The sequence below is a fragment of the Wolffia australiana genome, chromosome 4 (genome assembly GCF_029677425.1).
Source record: "Wolffia australiana isolate 7733 chromosome 4, ASM2967742v1".
NCBI lineage: Eukaryota > Viridiplantae > Streptophyta > Magnoliopsida > Alismatales > Araceae > Wolffia > Wolffia australiana.
The window spans coordinates 11,930,038-11,954,317 of NC_135838.1; the positions used below are offsets into that span (position 1 = coordinate 11,930,038).

The window sequence follows — 24,280 nt, forward strand, 5'->3', positions numbered from 1 at the left end:
TGAAGATGAAGATGAAGAGTCAGGGGCGAGTTTACAAGGGGGGGCGTTCAGATTCAGATGAAGATTCAGGCGCGAGTTTACATTTATAACATGTGATTTTTTAGCATTAATATACCTTTCTCGGCCTTCTGGCTAAGACCAAGTGCATTAATCTTACCACAATCTCCACATCAAGTTGTTAATCTATTGGCTGATGGACCAGGCCACCCGAAAGGACAATGCAGAATCCTCAAGCCCCACCTAAGTTAGCCTAGATCTCATCGAAGCAATAAAAAAACCCCCACCAAATCAAATTATTTTTATTATCCATCCTCATTAATACATTTAATTCATTGTCTTTTTAGATAATGAAAGTTTTTAATTTTAAAGCCCTTCTATCTCTCTCTCTCGATATATACAACTCTCTCTCAATATATGTATCTCTTTCTTTCTCTGTATTTACTGTGAGACTGCAGTGCGACAGAAAGCGACGTCAGATACGACTTCAGGTCGCTTGAGTTGGCATGAGCAGGCGCTGACCTTCGTGGCGGGTTCAATGAACAATGACTACGATTTGAAGCCGACCCATGAACGATCGTTGAAGTTTCATCCATTTTCCCCAGTCGAGGAGACGACGGCAGACGAACATTGAAGCGAAATTCCGCCGATCGACCCCTTTCAACGAAGAAATTGGGGAAATTTTCAGGAATTTGTTCGTGGAGCAGAGATGGGTGCTCGTGGCGATGGCGTCCTCCTTTGGCAAGTCCTCTCGTTGCTCTCAATCATGGCTTGGATTGTGTTATCCTCAACGCTAGGGCTCACCCGGAAAATCAGATCTCTGGTTCGGCCATGGATTTCCCACAGAGTGGACGCTGAAACTTCGCTCATTCTCTCTATCCAGGTAATAGATCGCCATTACTCTTCCCTTTTCTCTGTAATTTTTATCAGATCATGATGAAATCGTGGGGTTATCGCAGATATGGCAGCATGCCTTCCTCGACGCCTTCTTCTCCGCCATCTGCTTCATCGTTTCTGTTCCTTTCTACACGGGTTTTCTTCCCCTGTTATTTTGGGTGAGATTTCCTGATAGATTTTATTCTTTGTTCTCCATAGCTCTGAATTTGGGTGGCGTTCTGACAGAGTGAGCATCGAAGGCTGGCCAGACAGATGACGCTTTTGATGGCTTTCTGCGTGTATATTGGGAATTCAGTTAAGGTGATGCTCGATTATCATCATTTTCATGGAAAATTGTACAGATTCAATGATTTCAACATCGTAATGGTTATAGTCTGTGGGTTAATTTGGAAATTCAAGGACATGGCGTCGGCCCCAAGACCCAGATCTCCCCCTGTCAGAAGAATTACAGCGACCAAAGAAGAGGAAGATAATGCCACGGAATACGGTCTTCCCTCCTCTCACGCTCTCAACACAGTTTGCCTCTCCGGGTACAATACCTACATTCAATCTTGACAATAATTCAATCTTAGTTCATATGTTTTGGATAAACATTGTCCATTATCAAAAAAAAAACATTATCTATCGAGTTCATATTAATTTTTATCACCTTTTACCTGGAAAATAATAAAACTGATTCGAATTCATATGTTTTGGAAACAAATCCTGTCATTAATGAAATATTTTGCACTCCATTTCCACAATACTGTCAAGTTTGTCTCACACCAGGTCATTATTTCTGTTTCATTGCAGATTCTTGCTTCATTACATGGCAGTAAACGGCCTCCATAAAGATGGCATTTACCTTGCCATGGCGACCTTCCTAGCCGTTCTGCTGGTCCTGCTCATCGGTTTTGGTAAAGATGAGCTCTTCTCAAGCCATGAACGCATACCCACACCTCAAAAACTCATAAAATCCCACAAATATCCTGATCCGCAGGAAGAGTGTACCTGGGCATGCACAGCATAATTGATGTGCTGGCTGGAACATGCCTTGGAATCGTCATCCTCATACTCTGGATCTATGTGCATGCCTACGTGGACGAATTCCTCGTCTCCGGGCACGATGGTACTTTAGCTAGCAGCCCCTGCCCTATCAAATTCACTACCATTCTCTCTCTCTCTCTAACTCAGCTGATGAAATGGCAGTTATTCCTTATTGGGCTGGGCTGTCTCTGCTGCTTTGCTTTGCTTACCCGACGCCCGAGTCCTTCACGCCAAGCTTCGAGTACCACACGGCTTTCAATGGGGTCGTCTTTGGTATTGTAAGCAATGCTCTTCCCTCTTCCTTCTCTTCTCTTCAGTTTTCCGCCAATGGTTTTTTTACTCAAGTTTGTTGGATTGTTAAGGTGATGGGCGTGCAGCAGAGCTTGGGCAGTGGCACGACGGATATATCTCTTCAGGTGCTGGCCGGAAGGACAATTCTGGGGTTACCCGTCATTCTTCTCGCCAAACTCTGCAGCAAGGCCCTGGCCAAGTGGTTGCTGCCCATTCTTTGCACCACCCTCTCCATTCCTGCCAGATCATCCTGCTATGTTCCCAGACTGATCAACCCAAAAGACAATGGGAAGACAGGCAGCAGTCAAAGTGGGTACGTCAATGTGGATACCGGCATCCGGTTCGCCCAGTATGCAGGTCTAGCCTGGTCCGTGATTCACTTGGCCCCTCCCGTGTATTCCCTTTACGGCTTCTGAACTTCAAACTAGAGTGTTCAGAGCATTGCATTGTCTGAGGAATCGAGGTGAGCAAGGCAGCGCTTACCAAGCAAAGCTTTTGTTGAAAAAGGTGGAGTGCTTTTTTCAAATGATGCATGTGGGCCGAGCCATTCCATCCCAACCCATCTCTGTCAGCGAAGACATGAACATGTATTCTGGACACGAACACGGAATGAATAAAAACGGCAGAAAAACACAGAAAAACAGAGAAAAGACAGAGCAATGAAGAACACAGAGAGAAGGCGAGAGAGGAGAGGGAGAAGAAAGGGAAATAAAACAAGGGGGAAGAGGGTGGGGGGGGTCTGATCACGAGGATACATGTTAAGGAAGACGATGATCTCTGATTGGTGGCCTGGATGAAGATGGGAGAGGAGAGGGAAACAATGGAGCGAGGTTCCAGGGGAAATTTTCGCGTCTGAGAATGAATAGAGGGCCGCAGTGTTGACTTCCTCCACACGTCGTCGTCCTAATTTTTGTCTTTGATCACATCCGGCAGATCTCAGCCGTCCGTCAGTCCGCCCGTCGGTGGAGGCGGCAGATCTAACGGCCAACCGCCGGCTTTCCGCTCTCATAAGAAGTAATCCGGTGTCCGTCGAGTCACATCTGGCTCCCCTCTTCTTGGAGCCGGTTCAAACTGCATTAAGAATAATCACAAAACCATGAGAAGGGATAGATAGATAGATAGGATCTAAGGAAAGATAGAGAGAGATACAAAGAGTCTGAGATATTGAGAAACGGAGATAGGAGGATGAAATATATGGAAATAGAAAGATAGATGACAAATGAAAGGCAGACAGAGATGAGATAGAAAAACAGATACAGATACGAATATGAAAAGATAAATAAATATTTGAGAGAGAGAAAGGTGGGTAGAGAGAGATAGGGAGAGAAATGGAGAGAGAAATATACCTGGATGAAGGTATGGGCTTTGGAGTCGTCAACTTCCAAGATGGCAGCCATGTTGCCACAGCGGTAACAGTAATTCGGGGCGCTGAAAATTGTCACCACTTTTTGTTCCTGTACACCAAAAGCCATCATTTTCATGCATGGAATTAAATGATACACAGGCTGCCCAGAAAAAAAAAATTGGAAAAAAAGAATGTCGCTTACGTGACCCCAGTTGTATCCGTCCATCACCAATTGATGAGCCCTGGCGATCAAATTCAGACTGTTCGTGTGGTTAAACTGCTCCGAGATATCCTGAAAATTTTAGTTTAACTTCAACAGGTCACCATATTCTTTTCCCGGAAATCAGACGATGTTAGTCATTATATTTTATGAGGTGGGAAGGAATTTTTTTTTGGAAAATGGACGATTTAACCCATGGGAAAAACGGAATTTTACCTGGCCAAACGTGTATCCGGCGCCGCGGGGCGATATACCCCAGCCACAACGATCATCGGGATCCGACCATAGAAGATCACACATTGGGCCCTCGTGAGGAACCTCTTGAACACGGTCGAAGTTTCTAATGTTGTCCAGAGTCTCAATAGATGGTGACAACCCCCCGTGAAGGCAAAATATCTCAGACTCCACCTGTGCCGAGAACATGTGACATGACATTTCAAAGACGTTTAACTTTTAAATGGTGGACAACAAATATAAAAAATCAGAGTCAAAGGACTAACCAATGCCGTCAGGGGGAAATAATCAAATAGATCTGTAAATGTCTTCCACACGCTGGCATTTCCATACCTGTAAGAAAAATAAATAAGAATTTTAGTTGCACATAAATAAGAAAAATGTTTTGCTGTCAAAAAAAAATTGTACTCACTTTCTCAGGCATTCATCATAAAAACCATACACTTGCGTGATCTGCAGGCAACAAGAAATGCATCAATATATAAAATAGCCATAAATGTTAAGAAAAAGGAAGCCACCTGTCGACTCTCATGATTTCCCCTGAGAATTGTGATCCGCTGGGGATACCGCACCTTCAGGGCGACAAGAAGCTGAAAGAGAGAGGGAAAACACGTATTGTTATTCTTTAACTACCTAAGCCAAAAATGCAAAAAATGCTATGAATTGTTATTCTTCGAGCTTCAAGCAAATACAATGACGATAGAAGGATGGAATAACTATTGTTTATCAATGAAACCTATATCGTTTCTAAGTAGCAGGTCATTAAATAAAAAACGAAATATATTTCACATCCAAAAGGAAAATATGGATGCATCCTTAAATGTAGATTAGAAAAATCAGATCCTTACAGTGACAGTCTCGACAGAGTAATATCCACGGTCGACGTAGTCCCCCATGAACAAGTAATTTGTGTCTGGACACTGTAATCAGGGGGAAAAAATCCGATAACTGAACCATAATCCATTGCAATCAGAAGAAAACAATATTAAATGAATGGACACAGGAAAGGCTATTCCCGAACTGAGGTCATTTAGTATCTCGGCTCCATTGGACAGAAATGAAGGATCACACATTTAAGTACAACAGCGAATCTGTTATTATACGAATAAACGAATGCACACCATTTGATTATTCACTCATAAAAAATTAAGGATCAGGATCTATTTGAAAAAATAAAATTCATCAAACAAAAAAGAGACAGCCAGAAACTTTTGGATTGGTGTTGTCCTGTGTAGTCTAAATATTTGGATCACAGAGCAACGATATCTTTGTGACAGTTCACTAAACTCACACCAGTGATTTGAGGAATACAAATGACTTCAATTAGATAATCCAAATCAAAATAACTACAAAAGTTTCAAGGAGCATCATTTCTGAATAAAAAATATGCCAATCTCAAGACATTTCCAAAATAAAACGACCATATAGTGGACAGGGGAAAACACATGATAAATTTAAAGGGCCTATGCGGGGCTAAAAAATGCCAGACAGTTTTGATAACAACAAACGGATATTTGCTGAAAATAGGAGATCATACAATAAAGTGCACAATGCAAAATATACCTTGCCACCGATTTTGAAAAGCTCTGCGAGGTCGTGAAACTGGCCGTGGATGTCACCGCATATTGTCACAGGGCTTTTCACAGGCTGAATCCGACATAACACATAACATCAGACTGGTAGAAAACTTAACCATTAAGATGATAAAAACTGAAAAACAAATTTCCGGAGGGACAAGCAAAGAAAAACAAGCCTTTAACATTAAATCCTGTTATTCATGAGGACTGTGACGCCTGAACCACAAATACTGTGAGACTAGAAACGGAAAGGCATCTACTTTGATACAGAGGGTCTTAGAAACACGATCAAACCAACGGAAAACTATGGATGTTAACACTTACAACCGTAAGAATCGCCCAATTAAAATAATAAACACCGAATCAGACACCCAAAATAGCTGAGAGTATACATAATAATCATTAAATGGGTTAATACTGTTAGTATTACATGACGGATCTTAGTCCCAGAAATTTTGGAAGAGAAAAATCGTCTGCACAAAAAATAATTCGAGTAGAAAGGCTTAACTACGCGAGAAAAACAATAAATAAACTGACCTGGACGTTGCTTTCTTCCATCAAGATCTCTTTGGCTTTCTCGCACAAGACTCTGACCTGGTCCCAAAAAAAGTATAAATAAAAAATTCTCTCCAACCACGATATGGGGATAATGATTTCGAGGACAAGCGACCGGCTTGAACGAATATTAAAATCAGAAAAAACTTCTCACGATTAGACATTAAAATCCGCATGATTATAAGACACTAATTATTGGGTTATCGAGTCGGGAACTTTCATAAATGACTAGAACTTTTATAAAACACAACGCACACAAAAGGAAGAACAATCCGTGATGGAAGAATAATCCACCGACTTTCACCTAAAGATGTCGCATTTCAATAGCACAAAACGAAGCAAAGAAGAATCTGCGCTAACAAAGAATAAAAGATCCCAAACCTAGTTTTTCGTCGCAAACCCTAGAAATGCCAGGACGCCCCCAATTCGCCGTCGAAGAAGCAAAAAACGAGAGCAAAATCGTTGAGATCGCGGAAGAGCACACCTCAAAGAACGACGAAACAGACGAATACAAACATCGGATGCGCGCGCATCACGAAATTCCTCGTCCACACCAAAGTCAAGAAAAAACAAACCGCCGACGCCATAATAAAACCGACACAACCATCCGGGAGAGGAAAAAACCGCAAAACAAAGATCCAAAATCCAAAACACAGAAGAACCAAACCTCTTGCTCGGAAAGAGGCTTGCACTGCATGAGCTGCGAAATCTGCTCATCTAAGTTGCCGCGGGAGTCGGACGCCACCGGATTCGCCACGCTCATCTTTTCCAGCGCCGGAAACAAGACTGCAAGAGATTGAAAGCGTATGCCACTTCCGGAAACCAGAAGAACCCTAACCGGCCGTTTATTCGCGCGATTTCGCCGCGATTCCGGGAGAAAACCTAGCCGATCGGGCGCTCTCGCTTGCTCTTCGTCCCCCCGCCTCCTCTTCTTCGTCGCCCCTCGCCAAGAACAGGAAGAAGAACTTCTGCAGGATCGGGGATGGAGACGGGGGAAAAGGCAGCGCAACGCTCTCTGCGGTCGCCAAGAGCCGATCTCGACGAATCGTACATTTTCTTTTTACCCTTCCTTCCCTTTATTTGCGCCTATATCTTTTATCTTCTCTACCTCTTTGACCCATTCTGGGCCTAAACTTTCGGGCCATTTCAGCCCATAATGAGCAGTTTTACCTGTTCTTTTTCATTTGACCTATTATTATTATTTAGCATTTTTTTTAATAGAGTACCGATGTCCACTATTTTTTCACCCATTATTATTATTTAGCGTTTTATTTTTTAATATAGTGCCGATGTCCACTATTTTTTTCTGTTTTACCCATTATTGAGCATTTAGCTTTTATATTTTTCTGTTTGTATATATTGAACAATTTATTGAACCCTACGTAAATATTTTTCTGTTTTACCCATTATTGAACATTTAGCTTTTATATTTTTCTGTTTGTATATATTGAACCCTTTATTGAACCCTACTTATATATTTTTCTGTTTGTACCCATTATTGAACCATTTATTCCCTGTATTTGCGCCTATACCTTTATCTTCTCACCTCTTTTACCCATTCTGGGCTTAAACTTTCGGCCCATTTCAGCCCATAATGTGCAATTTTACCTGTTCTTTTTCGTTTGACCCATTATTGTTATTTAGCGTTTTTATTTTTTAGTATAGTGCCGATGTTCACTATTTTTCTGTTTTACCCATTATTAAACGTTAAGCTTATTTGTTTATTGAGATAGTGCGAATTTCCACTATTTTTCTGTTTTACCCATTTTTGTTTTTTTACCATTGTACTTTTCCTTCGATAAAGCTTGTCCAATTATTAATATTAGATTTAGCGATTTTACTTATTGTGAAATCCAATTACTATCGATAATCCCGAGATCTATGATTAATGAAGTATTAATGTCTTTATTCTGCCCAATATTGTTTTTATTTATGCTTAGATGCCCATATTCAGTCCGTCCGGCCATGTAAATATAAACATTTAACGATTTTACTTTCTGTAAACTCCAAATGTTGTAGATAAACCTGATATCTATTATTTTTATTTTGTCCCTTATCATCTTTATTTATATTTTTGCTTTTGCATCGACAGAGTTTGTCCTATGTTCAGTCCGCTCGCCCATTTAAAAATAGAAATTTATTATTAGAAAATCCAAGCACTGAAGAATCTAAGTTTCATTCCACCCATTATTATTTTTATTCCCGTTTGCTGAACATTTAGTGTTTTTAATTATTAAGATAATGCCGATGTCTGCTATTTTTCTGTTTTACCCATTATTTTCTATATTTACGCTAGTACTTACCCTTTGTTAGGGTCCCATAGTCGGCCCGCTCGCCTATATAAATATTACATTTAGCAATTTTACTTCTTTTGAAATCCAATTATTATCGCCTATAATCCCGATATCTACTATTAATGAAGAATCAAAATGTTTCAATCTACCCATTAATTGTTTTGACTTATGATTAAAGGCCCATATTATGTCCGCTCGCCAATGTAATTGATACATTTAGAGATTTTACATAATGTAAAATCCAATTATTTTAGATACTCCTGATATCTATTATTCTCCATTTTGCCCCTTATTATCTTTATTTATATTCAGTCCGCTTGCCCAAATAATTGAAATTTATATTATAAAATTCAATTATTATAGGTAGTCCCGAAATTTATTATTATAAAACTGTAGAATCTAACTTTTCCGTTGTACCCAATATTATTTTTATTTTAATTTATGCTTTTCGTTTGACAGGACTTAACCGACCGGGCCATATATAGAGAGAAGTCTAGGCATCATTTCGTCCTATTCTCACTTTTATTTGCTTATGTACCGTTTTCTTGATAGTTTTAAACATTGGCCTCTAATAAATTTGAAAAAATTAGTTTAGGACATTACAATAATTCATTCCTATTGTTTTGAATTATGTTCGGATAGAAGGCATAACGGGTCCAGAAGAGGGCTCGGATCCGGGAAGATATTTGTACAATTTGGGTAATTTTTGGTATTTTTAGAGGGATTTTCTCGCTCCGAAATCTCGTCTCTGGTTTTCTCTTTATCACGCTTCTCTCTCTCGCTTTCTCTTTCTATCTCGCTTCTTTCTCCCTCTCCAGCTTCTCCCTTTCCCTCTCTGGCCTATTTTTAGGGTTTTCCTTCGCCCGGCGCGGGTGGCTCTTCTCCTCCCTCCGAACCTTGGGATTCTCGACTAGGGTTTCTTCCCTCGCTCAGTTCTTCTCCAAGCGGGCTACCCGGGTAGGTCTCTTCCCCTCCAAATCTCATTTTCCTCCCAGATTTTCCGAACAGGGTTACTGAGATCTTCGTACAACATCTCGCGGGGATTTCACCCTTCCAGCTGATTTTCGCAGATTACGTTGCGTATCCCTTCGATTCAGCCATTGTTCTTGCAACTCGGGGAACTGTTTCTTTGGATGGTGAATAAGACCACGGCAGGCGGTTGTTTCGATCGTTGAGTTCCGTTTTTTCACCGGTGATTCGGTCGAGAGCCTGATTAGAGTTTCGGGAAGGTCATTCAATTATGCGCAGCTCGTGGGCTGATGCAGTCGAAGGTTCCGGGTCTGGATCGGGACCCGGTTCTTCGGGCAACACCAACATCTCCGCCGTCTCAGCAAACAACATCGCGTCGGCGCCGCCTCGCCCGGCCAAGTCGTCTTACATTCCCCCTCATCTCCGCAATCGGCCGCCGCCGTCAGAGACCCAAGCTGCGCCGCAGACGACGGCGGAGGCGTTTGCTGGGCCGCCGAGGCAGCCCGCGTTCGGCGGCCGCGGCGGCGGGCTCATCCGGGACATGGAACGGATGACAATTGGCGGCGGAGGCGGCCGGGGCGGCGGCGGCGGCGGCGGCGGCGGGTCGTGGGGCCCGCGAGGCGGCGGGTGGGACCGCGGCAGGGACCGGGAGGTCAACCCCTTTGCTAACGAAGAGGAGAGCACTGAGCCCTCCTTCGAGGGCGAGAACACGGGCATCAACTTCGACGCTTACGAGGACATTCCTGTCGAGACGAGCGGCGCTGACGTGCCGCCGCCCGTGAACACCTTCGCGGAGATCGATTTGGGCGGCGCGCTGAATGAGAACATCAGGAGGTGCAAGTATGTAAGGCCTACCCCAGTTCAACGCCACGCAATTCCAATTTCCCTCGGCGGGAGAGACTTGATGGCTTGTGCTCAGACGGGTTCTGGGAAGACTGCGGCTTTCTGTTTCCCCATTATTAGTGGGATCATGAAAGGGCCTCCTTCGCAGAAGCCCAGAGGCATGAGGACTGTTTATCCCCAGGCTCTTATCTTGTCCCCCACCCGTGAGCTTTCCGTGCAGGTTTGCCTTTTGTTTTATTTTTAATTTTTTCTTTTTTTTGCTTGTGATTTGATGGGTTATTGTTGTCTGAGCTAGATTCACGAGGAGGCCAAGAAGTTTGCTTACCAGACGGGTGTGAGAGTCGTGGTGGCCTATGGGGGCGCCCCGATTAATCAGCAGGTACTAGGCCTTTTCGGGATAGAATTTCGATTTTTATTTTCAATTTATGAAATTTTGAACTAACACATAGTTTTTCACTTATATTGATGCCGCTTTTGGCTTCTTTTTGCTCGCTGATCAATAGTCTCGATAGCTAGTAGCAGTGCAGTTTATTGTCCATGTACAATACTAGTCTTTAGGATTGTCAATTACTAAAATATAGACTTTGGTTTTCTTTTTAAATGGAATTATTATGTTGAAAGTGCTCTTGTTTGGCGTCCCAGTAGCCGGTCGGATGATGCGGCCCGTGCTTTAATTTCTAGCTGGTTAATCATGCTGTGGCATTTGCTTCCATTTCTCTCTTTCTTATATGGAAATGCTTTCGCACTCTCACTCTCTATCTTTTTTTGCTCTCTTTCTCTCTCATTTTTGTTCTCTCTTTCTCTATCTTTTTTTATTTCTCTCAATTTTGTTCTCTCTTTCTCTCTGTCTTGTTTTCGCGCTCTCTTACTCTACTCTCTCTCATTTTTGTTCTCTCTCTCTTTCTCTTTCTCTTCAAATCTCTGTCGCTATTTCTTTCAGCTTCTCTTTCTCTCTCTTTTAATCTGTCTGCCAACATCTCCATCTGTATTGCTCACTCTCTATTTATCTGTCTGCCAAAATGCCCATATCTATCGCTCTTAATCTGTCTGTCAATATCTCCATCTCTGTTGCCCTCTCTCTCAAAAAAATCCCTTAATCGCGTGTTTGAGCCCCTCCTGTCGAGGACACCACTTTCTATTTGGATGGCTCCTTTATCGTATTGAAAATCTCGTGTTTTTTTGTTTGCTTCAACTTATACATGATTATTTTCGTTTCAAGTGTTCAATGTCTAATAATTTGCCTTCCTCATCATCCTGTCAAAGTTTTTTTTTTTTGCTGCAGCGTTTCTTTGCTAATGGTGGTGGAAAGTTATAGTTTGTGAATTTTATTTAACCGTTCTCTATCTCCGAAAGTTTCCTGCCCATTATTGCACGCGCTGTTCATATTAAACTTACATGAGTGTCGCGGAATTACTTTTTTTGTGGGCAGTTTCGCGAATTGGAGAGGGGCGTTGACATTCTTGTTGCCACTCCTGGGCGTTTGGTGGATTTATTAGAGAGAGCAAGGGTCTCTCTGCAGTCTATCAGATTCCTCTGTCTGGACGAGGCTGATAGAATGTTGGACATGGGTTTTGAGCCCCAAATTCGGAAGATTGTCGAACAAATGGACATGCCGCCTCGAGGAGTGCGACAAACCATGTTGTTCAGCGCCACGTTTCCCAAGGAGATCCAGGCAAGTTCATCCACTAATAAATACACAACATTTCCAAGATTTTCTTATCATTTCGATTCTTTTCTTTCCTTCAAAATATTTATTCTTCTTTCCTTCTGTGTGACATTCTACTCATTTAATTTTTCCTTTTTTTGGGTTTTAGAGGATGGCGTCAGATTTTCTGGCGAATTACATTTTCTTGGCTGTGGGGAGGGTGGGCTCGAGTACCGATCTGATCTTGCAAAGGGTCGAATTCGTTCATGAATCGGACAAGAGGAGCCACCTCATGGATCTGCTCCACGCACAGCGCGCAAGCGGCGCTAATTCGAAGGTTGATTATTTATTTTTTACAAGTACTATTTTTCTGGGTCTCATCTTCTTTTGTCTTGTTATTTTTGGGTCGATGCAGCAATCGTTGACTCTGGTCTTCGTCGAAACAAAAAAGGGAGCCGATTCGCTCGAGTACTGGTTATGTAGCAATGGATTCCCCGCTACTTCAATCCACGGGGATCGATCCCAGCAGGTGCCTGCGTTGACTCCGTTGACTTCTCATTTTCCATAATATTATGCTATGTTATATCAAGATTTTCTCTCTTTTTTCCCCTCAATTTCTTCGCAGGAACGAGAGCAGGCGCTGAGGTCCTTCAAGAGTGGGTTGACGCCGATACTGGTGGCGACCGACGTGGCGGCGAGAGGGCTGGACATCCCCCACGTGGCCCATGTGGTCAACTTTGATCTCCCCAACGACATCGACGACTACGTGCACCGGATCGGCCGAACCGGGCGAGCCGGGAAGAGCGGCCTCGCCACGGCATTCTTCAACGAGAGCAACACCTCAATGGCGCGAGCCCTTTCCGACTTGATGGAGGAGGCGAACCAGGAGGTCCCACAGTGGCTGAGCCGCTACGCCGCCAGGTCAGCTTACAGCGGCGGTGGCAGAAATCGACGCTCCGGCGGGGCACGCTTTGGCGGGAGAGATTTCCGCAGGGACCACGGTGCCCGCGGCGGGGCTGCCGGCGACCACTACGGCGGAGGCGGCGGTGGTTACGGAGGCGGTGGCGCCGGTTACGGCGGTGGTTACAGTGGAAGCGGCGGCGGCGGCGGCTATGGCGGCGGTGGCGGTTACGGCGGGGGCGGCTCCAGCGCCTGGGACTGACCCTTGACGGGGATCACTCCAAGCAAGCAGTAGCGCTATTTTCGTCATCTGGATGGAGATATAATTTTGGTGGGAGCGGACTTGTGGTGGCGTCTGGTGAGTTAGCTGACCAGTTTTCCCCCCTTTTTTTTTTCTAGGTTTTTTTTTTTTGGTCTTTTAAGTTAATCGCCTCCCGTTTTCATGATACACAACTGTTCTTCCAATTTCCAAATCATCCCACGACCATTGACAAATCACTCAGACCCCTCCTCTTCACATTGATGACCATCGTCATCATCATCCTGATCACCATCGTCATCATCATCCTGATCATCATCTGAGAGAAGGGGAAGGTGGGCGTGGGCGCGGCCGCGGTAGAGGAGGCCGGTGCGCATGGCGTGGAAGAAGTCGTCGCGGAGGAGGGTGAGAGGGTCGGGGCGGACGAGCTTGCCCTTCTGGTAGCCCTCGCGGAGGACGACGGTGGTGGTCTTGCGCTTGAGAGAGAGGTAGAAGACGCCGGGGTAGCGGGTGAAGAGGCGGGTGAACTTGTCGGGGAGGCCGAGCTCTTCCCGGAGGGGGCGGAGGTAGTTGCGCTTGGTCTTCTTGTGGAGGGTGAGGCTGAGGAGCTCGTGGAGGACGGCCACGGCGCGCTTCTCCATGAGCTCGGAGAGGGGGTCGAGGGAGGAGAAGTCGTGGTAGGGGGAGAGGTAGGGGAGGCGGTGGAAGCGGTCCATCCAGGCGCGGACGCGGGTGCGGGCGCCGTAGCCGCGGGGGAAGGCCATGGGGAAGGCGAAGGCGGAGCGGGCGAGGGCGGGGAGGGGGGGAGGTTGGGGGGAGGCGAGGGAGAGGGAGGAGGAGGAGAGGAGGGAGGGGGAGGGGGAGGGAGGGAGGAGGAAGTCGGGGGTGAGGCCGAGGTCCCAGCGGAGGGGGAGGAGGGCGGAGAGGGGGAGGGAGCGGGAGCGGGAGAGGAGGAGGAGGCGGGCCAGGCGGGAGGCGGCGGCGGGGGCGGCGGCGGCGTGGGCGGCGAGCTCGCGGCGGTGGAGGAGGGCGGCGGCGGGGGAGAGGGAGAAGGTGGGGAGGGAGGGGTAGGAAGGGTGGGGGAGCTCGAGGAAGAGGGAGGGGTAGCGGCGGAGGAAGCGGAGGATGGGGACGGTGAGGCCGAGGGGCTTCTGGAGAGGGGCGAGGGCGCGGGCCGGGACCGGGTCGGGGGCGCGGCGGGCGAGGTGGTCTTTGAGAAGGCACGCGGCTTTGAGGTCGGTGTCGCGCTCGATGATGTGGTCCAGGCCGCGGTTCTTCACCCACTTGAGCCGCACCTTGGCCGCCGCGGACGAAGACGACGCCATTCGTCACGGCGGTCTTGCTCTCTTGCTCTTGTTTGCTCTGCTCTGCTCTGCGGAAGTGGGAGGGAGAGGGTGTGGTTTGGAGGGGTTTAGGATCGGTGGGAGGGGGGAGTGCTGCCTGGTATCAAGTCTTGAGTGCGGGGGTAGGGTTCGGGGACCGGGGATGGGTACGGGGTACCCTTATGGGGGCGAAGGGAAGAGACGGGACGGGACGGGAAGAAACGTCTCTCTCTCTCTCTCTCTCTCTCTCTCTCTCTCTCTCTCTCTCTCTCTCTCTCTCTCTCTCTCACATGCCCAAACATATATGGACACAAATATGGACAAAAATTCGTCCGGGGGACCACCGAATGGGCCAGTTTTCGTCCCGTGGACGAAGGTCTCGGACGATGGACGGATGAATCTGGAAGAATAACTGCCGGATTCACATCCGACGGTTGAAATGTAGCCACGTGGCTATGGCAATTCGCATTCTCTCTCCTATGTATTTCCTTAAAAAACTTAGAAAAATATATATTAATATGTTAAAATTAAAGCGGGCTGGAATATATATGTCAAAATATATATTCCAGCGGCGGCGCTCCGCTGTGATGGCCGACGTTCTCCGGCAAAGGCTGCGATGCGGGCTGCCCCCCCACTGCTACCTTCTCGGCGCGGCCCTCCGCCACTGCGCCAACCAGCTTCTTCTCCGCGGCGGACAGCAGCTCCTCGCCCTCGCCTACAAATCTCGCTTCGCTGCCTGCAGCTTCGTCGTCGCCGGCCTCCTCGGACATCTTCTCCAAGTGCGGCCTCCCCACTGTAGCCCTGCACCTCTTCCACTCCCTCCCTCCTCCTCGGCTCACCTCCAACTCCGTCCTCTGGAATTTAATGGCGGCCTGGCTCGCCCGCAATGGTGATCCCGCTGCCGCCCTCCACCTCTTCCTCGACATGGGCTCTGCTGGCGTTCTTCACAACTGCTTCTCCTTCCCCACCGCGCTCGCCTTTGCCGCCGCCTCCTCCCCCGCCATTGTTCTTCAGCTCCTCGTCTCCCTCCTCCGCTCTGGCCCTCAGGGCAACCTCTTCATCCGAAGCTCTCTCATCGATGCCTATGCCAGGCGCGGATACCTTCCCTCCGCTGAGCTCGCCCTACGCGAGGGCGGCGGGCCCGTCGCCTGGAATTTTATATAAAATGGGTTTTTTTGTCCCGGACGAGGGATGGGATGGTTTTTTCCCTTGACGGGACAAAAATTTGTCCCGGGAGGACTGGACGGGACGGTTTTCTTGCCGTTGGACAGAAATTCGTACCGTCCTTTGTCCCTGGACTGAATTTGGACGTCAGACGGGACAAAATTTGTCCCGTCCTGTCCATCGTCCACGTCCAGGACGATCCAAAACTATACCCACACACTCTCTCTCACGTACCCACACTTTCTCTCTCTCTCTCTCTCTCTCTCACACACACAACACACCACACTTTTCTCTCTCTCTCTCTCTCTCTCTCTCACCCACACATTCTCTCTCTCACATACCCACATTTTTTTCTCTCACTCTCTCTCACATATACACATTTTTTTCTCTCACTCTCTCTCTCTCACATACCCACATTTTCTCTCTCTCTCTCTCTCTCACATACTCTGTCTGTCTCTCTTTCTCATTCTCTCTCTATCTCTTTCTCTCTCGATATCTCTATATGTCTCTCTTTCTCACTCTCTCTCTATCTCATTCTCTCTATATATCTCTATTTGTCTCTCTTTCTCATGCTCTCTACATATCTATCTGGTCTCTCTTTCTCACGCTCTCTACATCTCTTCCTAGGGGTTGGCAGTCATTCGTCATCATAGTCGGCCTATTACAATGGTGATGATGACGACAACAACGGTAAATGCTGTTGAGGTTTTTGTGTTTTAATGTACACTAAATTACATTAATATCATGAATTTATAATTAAGAAACTAATTTATAATTAGAGCTTAGAATATTTTAAGATTATGTTTTTTAAATGTGTTAGAACTATAAAATAAACTAGAATAATCATAAAGTACTTGGTAGAATGAAAAATGTTTTTTAAAATATCTGAAAATAGTTTTAAAGTATTAAAATGTTATTTTAATACTTTAAAATATTTTAAAAGGTCATTTCATATTTAACGTATGTTGAAATTATTTTCAGAAGCCTTAGAAATATTTTTAAAAACTTTAAAAATATTATAAATATTTTTCTGAAATTTTTAAACAATTAAAAGTATTTTAAATAGTGCAAAATTGACTTCGAAATAAATTTCTGGCATTTTAGTTCATTTAAGAAGGGCCCAATAAGGCCTAAATGGGCGGAGCCCATTAGCCTTAGTGGCGGACCCGACGGGCGGATTTAACCAGTTAAATCCGAGGTCGGGTCCGCTACTAAAGATTGAATTAAAAAAAAATATATATATATATATATATGGGGAGAACAAGATTCTAACCCAAGACCTCCGCCTCAGTAATGAAGCGATTTACCACTGCGCCAGAAGTCAACTCTTAGTGTAGAAATAAATTATTTATATATAATGTACTTTGGACCCGAAAAATCGAATTAGGAAATTCGATTTATTCCAAAGGTCGGGTCTGACGGTTGACTTTCCAAAATCATTTCTTATTTCTAAAAATCGTATTTTTTCCGACTTTTGAAATTCCTATATTAAACCTAACTACTTTAATTAGCATTAATTACTATAATTAATTTTTTAATTAAGGAAACTTTCTATAAAACTTTGAAAAATCATAAAAAATTAATTACAGCTCCTTTTGAGCTCGATTTTTTTTTGAAATTCTCAGAAAATTACAATCTACCCCTCTACCTCTATAAATACCCCTTCAGATCAAGGGTTGAGGTATCCCTTTTGAAAAACATCTCTCTTGTGCTACTCTTGAAGAAGAAAGTGCTGCTTCTTGTGAAGTTTCTCCCCTACAATCAGTATGGCTGTGCTTCTCCATTGATAAGGGAAGTTTTTAATTTTCATCATTCATTTATTTACTGAATAGGGTGATAGTTTCCTCCACAATCATTGAGTTAGTGGTGATTTTTATGAGATTTTGTGAAGGATAGTGAAGTGAATGATATTATTTTTGAAAGTGATTAAGAGGAATTGATTTTTTGATCTTGAAAGTACTTATGAAACAGGTTTTCAGAATTTATCTTGATATTACATTTGAATCTTAGTTTGTTTGGTCATTCATACATCATTGAGAGCGGTGATTGACCTTTGATCAATCACGGGGAGCGGTATATCGTTTCTTCCACTAATGTGAACAGGTGACGAAGATCAAGAAGGCAGGGAGGTGACGTTGGTGGCACCAAGGACGTGACGGTGACGAGGGAAGGGGACGTACGAGGAAGAGTTCGTGACGGTCTACCCGAAGGCGGTTCGGGGTTGAAGCTCGTGCACCAAAGAACGTGACGTGCCATCGGAAGACTCCTTTGCAGAAGCAACTCTGTAAGTTGGGTTAGGGTACCTTACAAGGGAGGATCCTTAGTAAGATTATCCTGAGTCCTAATTTGGACTCGAAGGGGGGCCTTGGATTGACTCGATCACTAAGCGGGTCGAGGAACCAAGTAAATCTAAGTGTTTGAGAGAAAGAAGGTGAGTGTCAAATCAAGGAATCTTAAAACCTAACTAGGTAAACAAAAAGAAGATAAGCTAATTCACCCCCCCCTCTTAGCTTCCAACAAATGCCATGCATGATGTCAACGGATGATGTAGATGACTTCTTGTACAATGACAGAGAGTAACAGAAGGCTTGATGAGTTTATTATGTGTATCTCATTGTTGATCTTGTTTGAAATGACATATTTTTTATTCTCAATATCATGGAAATTTGGAGAAAATATCAAATTCCTGTGAAAGGTGGAATGGCGGTTGGTGCTACCATTGTCAAAAGGTGGGTGATGGTCACTCGGAGAAGTGGCGAGGTTCTCTAGGTAGAACTTGGAGTGTTTCAGAGAGACTTTAGGCAGGGCTAATAGCTAGGATGCTGCACAATTTATTTATATCTGATATCTATTATTGGATATTCCGATATCTGGTATCCTGATTAGATAAGACTCTACTGATGTATGTTTTCACATCAAAATTTTCTATTTGAATTCTCTCTTCCCCCCTTGATTGTTTTGCACTTAGATTTTTTTCCATTTTTTATTGGCATTGTGAAAAATAACTTCAGAATCTCATTTGTGTCCATTATTTAGTCATCAAGAGTGAATGTTTAAGTGGTCTAAGGCTTCTAAAAGGACATTTAGAGAAGCTCTGAAGTTCATCAGGGGACTACCTCCACATAGGTTTGTCTGATCTTCCTTTTTTTCACTTAGACTATATCATTATGTTTGCTAGCCTACATCCATAGCTTTCCAATGCATCTAGTAACATCCAAAACTCATCATGTAGAGAAGTTGTACCATTTTTTATACACAGCGTGTTGTGGTGCAGATTCCTCCACTAATCATATGTTGTCACGGGAAATAGTTCACACACTTTTGCAACATTCCCCACACATGTTACAAAATCCAAAATTCTAGATTGAATATAACTGAACCAAACCCAACCAAACTCAACCAGAGTGTTGGTATTTCATTTCAAATTTAATTTTTTCACTAAATAAAATTCACAATGAACCCAAATTTTCAGATAAATAATTTTAAAATATAATATATAATTTAAATTTTATAAAATAATTTAAATAAAAATGCAATAAAAATTGAAATATATTTGAACTCAATGAATTCACTTTTTCAATACCTGACCTCAATGGATTTGACCATCAGTCATTTTTTCAATACCTGATCTCAATTATTATAAAATTTGTAGAATAAATCATATCTTTAAAACAAAAATTTAACCCTATTTTCTGGTATATCTGATCAGTCCACGTGTTGGAGGCTGTGTCACATCATACTGTAGAGTGTCGTAATTCATGAGTTTTCTTTTCCTCCTTCTATCATGGCTTTTTTTCCCCTCGATAAAGGTCATTGTACATGTTGACGTTGATGTCAACATGAGCAACAAAAACTTTTGAGGACTATGTAGACGTAGGACTCTAGTATTGATACACACTGAAGACAACATCATCATCTTGATTTCATCATTTTTTCAATGATGAGGATGTTGTTTTTAGTCTTGGTCATTATCATCTGGATGTGGCGACAATAAGAGAGATATATCTCTCTATATAACTTTGAAGGTCCAATAAATTTTATTGACCAACCTTATTAATTCTCTATATCAACATACAGATAAAATTATAAGTGATCAATTTAACCAAATTGATAGGTTAAGTTTCCAGCCCGCGGGGTGCCAAACTACACCTCGTGCTCTAGAAGATATAAAGTAGTCTTTGAACTCTCTTATGGAAACTTGTTTGTCATCAGTTATTGTACATGTATAATGATTCATCCACTTGACACTCCCCTACGACTTAAGGTATGGTTAATCGTCATACCCTAATCCGTCAATTAGTTAGTACAGATGCATAACTGTTGTTAGTGGAGAATGCCTTCTCAAATATCTTCATTACCCTTCTAGAAATTTATCTGCATCGTCTTCCTTGCATCAATCTCCTCTTATACTAAGGGCAGATGACCCCTTCTTGACACTCAATCACCTTAGTGTATTTCTTATTTCATATGAGCTAAGCCTTTTTTGAATTTCATGATTAGAGTCTCGTAGGCAGCAGTCAAAACATAGATTCCCATCAACAAGATCTCCTTGGTGTCTCAAGTCAATGGATCGCTTATATAGTCATGATGAATCATCCCGATTGACATTTCTGCGTAATACATATGAGGAATTTATAAAGATCAATTGAGTGAACTGTTTCTCCAAAGGGCACCTAACATCTGTCCTTAGTGTTTACACTCAAATGAGTACACAATGAGTCATTCTTGACATGTAAGTAGGGCTATTTTATCCACAAAGTACAATATCCATCTCGATTATTCGTTGAATGAGAATATTTAGAATATGTGTTTAAAGACTAGTGATTATTATATTATGATATCATCATAATTCAGTAGGTCATTACTTGTATTCATGAACCTCATTATAAATATCTCATGATAATAGGAATGAATCTATATTTTTTCAATGAACTTAAATTAACATGGCAGTGTGATTGGCTTGACAACCATATAATATCCATCACCTTTGTCTCACTCTTGGAGTCTTTCTCCCTCCACACCTCTCTTTCTTCATGGAGAACTGTCGGATTGAATAGAGAAGGAAGAAACATTCAATAAAGGAATAGGTTGAAATGGGTTCTGGAAGTTGGCCTTCCAAGAAGAACTCTGATGTAGCCCAGAAGCCCATTTTCTGAGGCCCATTAGCAATTTGTGGCCCAAGAAGGAGATTCATCTATAACTGACAGGATCTGTAGAAAATTACCTAGAGCCCCTCAAAATCCTCTCACACGATTTTCTATGACAGGATTTTCTCTAACATGATCTTATGACAGATTCATACCTAACAGAATCCTCTGACAGATATTCTTCTTTTGCCAAGATCTCTGCTCTAACTTGTAAGAGCTGCATATCTTATGTATTGTCCTATTAGGATCTTCTTGAGCCACACAAATATCTCTTGACAGCTTTTACATGCCCCAGAATGTGTAGGATATCTCTGCTCACGCCTGTCAGGCTGCTTATCCTCTCTTTTAGCTTGTCAAAATTGTTTTTCTCAATGTTTTGACTTGTCATTTCATGGGTACAATCATTATGGACGACCCAATACTTGTTGTGTCCCCCATGTACCCTTGAAGGAGCATGATTGAAGTCTATTTTTTTGTTGAGACTGTTATTTCTCCACTCAGAGTGCTCTCTTTGCTAGAGAGTTCTTTATGTTTGTGGATTCAAGTACAACCCCTTGTGAACTCAAGGGTTGGAGAAGCTAGTTCTGTGGATTCAGGACTTGGCTCCTTCAAGTAGAGTAAGGCTTGTGGATTCAAGTCCTATTCCTATACTATTCGTGTACTAAGGCTGCGTGAAGCTAATTTTCATAAAGTGGGTGCCCGTAGACAATCAAATATGTCACACCAAAGCTGAACTCAATAGAAACCTCTCCGACAAGTTAGATTTAATATTTTTAGACTTTTAATGAAATAAATTAATAAATATTTAATAATTTACTTCAATTTCCAGTTTGGTATGACCCTTGGAGCTAATCATGCCTGACCATTTATAGGATGCACACTTTAGAAGCTTAATATGTCTCACTTTACGAACTAAGAAGTTACATATATGATCAATACACATGATTTGATCATCTTGTTCGAAAGATACAGACCTAGTTCTTTGATAAACTGGAAATTTAGTACCTTAATTTGAACATATTTAGATGAATCTTTGCATTCAATTAATTATATATGCATGTTATCAAGCTTAAAATGATTATATTTAGTTTTAGAATGATATTCTGAACTTTCTGCATTTTAAATATTTTTGAGGATTTTTTCTGACATCAAATTATAAAATAGTATAATCTTTTGAGTCAGAATATAATTTTTTGGAATTTTTTGACATTAAATTTATAAAGATATGATTTTTCTAAGTTGAAATATGTATTCATTCATATATTAAATATATATTAAATATGAAATTTAGAATATATTTTAGTGCCTTTATTTTTTGTGACACCAAGTGTCACCGTTCGATTCGTCAAACGGTGACCAATCACAATTTTGGATAATGATTATCATTAGCTCATCATTTAACTAAACTGATATGGCATTTTATTATATTGAATCTGCTTTTTTTCTTTTTACTAGCGTAGGCTGACGTGGGCAAATAAAAAATGAACTCTCTTTTCACAATAAATGCCACACCACAACCAAGAAGCGAGGAATAATACATTGGTTTTTCTTTTCTTTTGACCAGTAAAAAATGACGGCCGCTATTGTGTCATGCCACATGGCGTCACATATACACTTAGCTCACATGTGTACACGTGGCACACACATGTACACATAGCTCGCATGTGTCATTTTCTAAGAGGAGGCTAAAGGAAGCGTGATGACTTAGCACACGCTGACACACCACCACCTCACACACATTTTTATATATTGAACTCTTTTTATCATTTTGTTTGTATTTTGTCCCTTTTCCCTAGGTGACACATGGCTTGACAAGAGTCATTAATTGCAGATGACGAGCAAGAATTTCAACCAATCATCACGTTAAATGCTAGGATGAGCCAAAACCCTAACCGAACGATGTGACGACACTGACAAGGATGAGGAGAGAGAAATCTTTGGATTAAATCAACAACTAAGAATTGTCCAACTTCTAGGCTTGATATGCGATGATCTAGAACTTGGATTGAGCTGAAATTTTAGCTAACTAAATTATTTACGAGTATAGGTTTATAAATATTATTCAATAAACTTAATTTCACAACAAATTAATTTTACCCTAATTTTGAGTTTCTCAGTCTTACACTGCAAGAATTTCTTAAGTTCCACCTTAATCATGGCCTTGAATCCAAGAGATACTAAACTCTCAAACTCGAGCATCTATTAACAAACTAAACAATTGGAAGAGTTTTGGGATGATTCTTGGATATGAATAACATCACTGAAGTCCTAGTCGAAGAAGAAACTCTTAAATCTTGGGAGTAAGATTTTTAAGTTAAGGCGATCAAAATTGAATATCTATAGAGTTATGACATGACAAGGAGGAAGTTTAATCTACTATGTGACCTAAGAAACACCTCATTTAAAGGGAATATATAAACTTTGAACCTCTTAACCAGCTTCAGTTAATCTCATTATTTAAATTGACACATATTTTGGTTCTGGATGAGTCTTAATATCTGTAATTATCATGAATGAAGCACTCTAATGGGAAAAATGTTAGTTATGAATGATAGGTAATAACATGTATTTAGTTAAACTCCTTAGAGTCAAATGATTTTTTCTCACATTCTGTTAGAGTAATTAATCAAGATGCATGACTTTGATAAATTGAATGGTAAGCTCTGTCTAAAAAAATGTAAGAAAAAGTGAAGCCCGTGACATAACTGGACCAGAAGAGGAAACCAAAGCCATGGTCTGGACCTGAAAAATAGGCCCAATAAAAAAAGATCACTTAGGGGCCATTTAAGCCTTTTAAGATATGGGTCAAATAAAGGCATGAATTGTGGAAGTAACTCAGAAGTAAACTTTGTAAAGTTTATTTCCAAATCTGGGCAATAAGGTATGAAGATCCAGGCTAAAGATCAAAACATCATAGCCCTCAAAATCCATGTCATTAAATCCAAGAGCTCTGTGAGATAGTGCACTTCTATTTAATCTCTTTCTGTATTTGTATCCCATCTTGGATTTCTACTACAAACACTTTGTTTGTTGTCAAGATCATCAGATTTATACACATTCTTGGTATGTACTAGTATGGGAGAGAGATTAAGTTTCATCAATATGATTGGACAAAGACAGCACTTTCCCCTAGGGGAAAGTGATAATGAAATTTGTGTGATCTCCAATATTTTTTTGTTTTTTTTTCACACATTTTCATTTAGAAAATAATTTTACTGTTAGGTGATAGGCTTTTTAACACAATGATAACCCACATTACCAATAGGTTAATATGGAAATATTTACATCTTAGTCGACATTAAATGATCTATGTATGCATGATATCAAGCCTAAAATGATTAAATACATTCTTAGATCAATGTTTTGAATTTTGTGTAAAATTTAACTATTTTAGGGATTTTGATGTCATATTCTAAAAGAATATACATTTTTTGAGTTGAAAAATGATTTTTGAGTCAGACATCATATTCATAAAGATCTGATTTTTTAAAGTTAGAATATATTTATATTTAATTTTTATATGAATTATTATTAACACAAATTTTTGTTTTATTTCTCCTGTGCCACGTGTCGTCATCCTATTCATTGAAGAGCG

General features: G+C 42.1%; 4 protein-coding genes across 6 annotated transcripts; 2 read left to right on the top strand and 2 right to left on the bottom strand.

The window, feature by feature from the left end:
- The first annotated feature begins 456 nt into the window (after positions 1–456).
- LOC144701958 (lipid phosphate phosphatase delta-like) lies at positions 457–2,702 on the top strand. The gene is made up of 8 exons (XM_078573788.1): positions 457–880; positions 957–1,052; positions 1,120–1,194; positions 1,294–1,424; positions 1,687–1,790; positions 1,874–2,002; positions 2,083–2,198; positions 2,283–2,702. The coding sequence occupies exons 1-8, from the start codon at positions 707–709 to the stop codon at positions 2,625–2,627; spliced, it is 1,170 nt and encodes a 389-aa protein (XP_078429914.1). The 5' UTR covers positions 457–706; the 3' UTR covers positions 2,628–2,702.
- A 99-nt stretch (positions 2,703–2,801) lies between these two features.
- Positions 2,802–7,179, bottom strand: LOC144701959 (serine/threonine-protein phosphatase PP2A catalytic subunit). 2 transcript variants are annotated; one of them, XM_078573790.1, is made up of 11 exons: positions 6,805–7,179; positions 6,125–6,174; positions 5,574–5,657; positions 4,859–4,930; positions 4,529–4,600; positions 4,423–4,463; positions 4,277–4,343; positions 3,993–4,184; positions 3,759–3,848; positions 3,558–3,665; positions 2,802–3,282 (listed from the first exon to the last, which is right to left on the bottom strand). In XM_078573790.1, exons 1-11 carry the CDS (start codon positions 6,857–6,859, stop codon positions 3,217–3,219), a joined length of 897 nt encoding a protein of 298 aa, XP_078429916.1. In that variant the 5' UTR covers positions 6,860–7,179; the 3' UTR covers positions 2,802–3,216. The 2 variants fall into 2 exon arrangements, with proteins under 2 accessions (XP_078429916.1, XP_078429915.1); XM_078573789.1 differs by having other exon boundaries at positions 6,125–6,181; positions 6,810–7,176.
- A 2,047-nt stretch (positions 7,180–9,226) lies between these two features.
- Positions 9,227–13,239, top strand: LOC144701960 (DEAD-box ATP-dependent RNA helicase 37-like). 2 transcript variants are annotated; one of them, XM_078573792.1, is made up of 7 exons: positions 9,227–9,393; positions 9,494–10,468; positions 10,544–10,627; positions 11,678–11,920; positions 12,063–12,230; positions 12,309–12,422; positions 12,519–13,239. In XM_078573792.1, exons 2-7 carry the CDS (start codon positions 9,677–9,679, stop codon positions 13,053–13,055), a joined length of 1,938 nt encoding a protein of 645 aa, XP_078429918.1. In that variant the 5' UTR covers positions 9,227–9,393; positions 9,494–9,676; the 3' UTR covers positions 13,056–13,239. The 2 variants fall into 2 exon arrangements, with proteins under 2 accessions (XP_078429918.1, XP_078429917.1); XM_078573791.1 differs by having other exon boundaries at positions 9,507–10,468.
- LOC144701962 (Ubiquitin carboxyl-terminal hydrolase family protein) lies at positions 13,169–14,659 on the bottom strand. Its single transcript, XM_078573793.1, has one exon. The coding sequence runs from the start codon at positions 14,375–14,377 to the stop codon at positions 13,289–13,291; it is 1,089 nt and encodes a 362-aa protein (XP_078429919.1). The 5' UTR covers positions 14,378–14,659; the 3' UTR covers positions 13,169–13,288.
- Between the last annotated feature and the right edge of the window lie 9,621 nt (positions 14,660–24,280).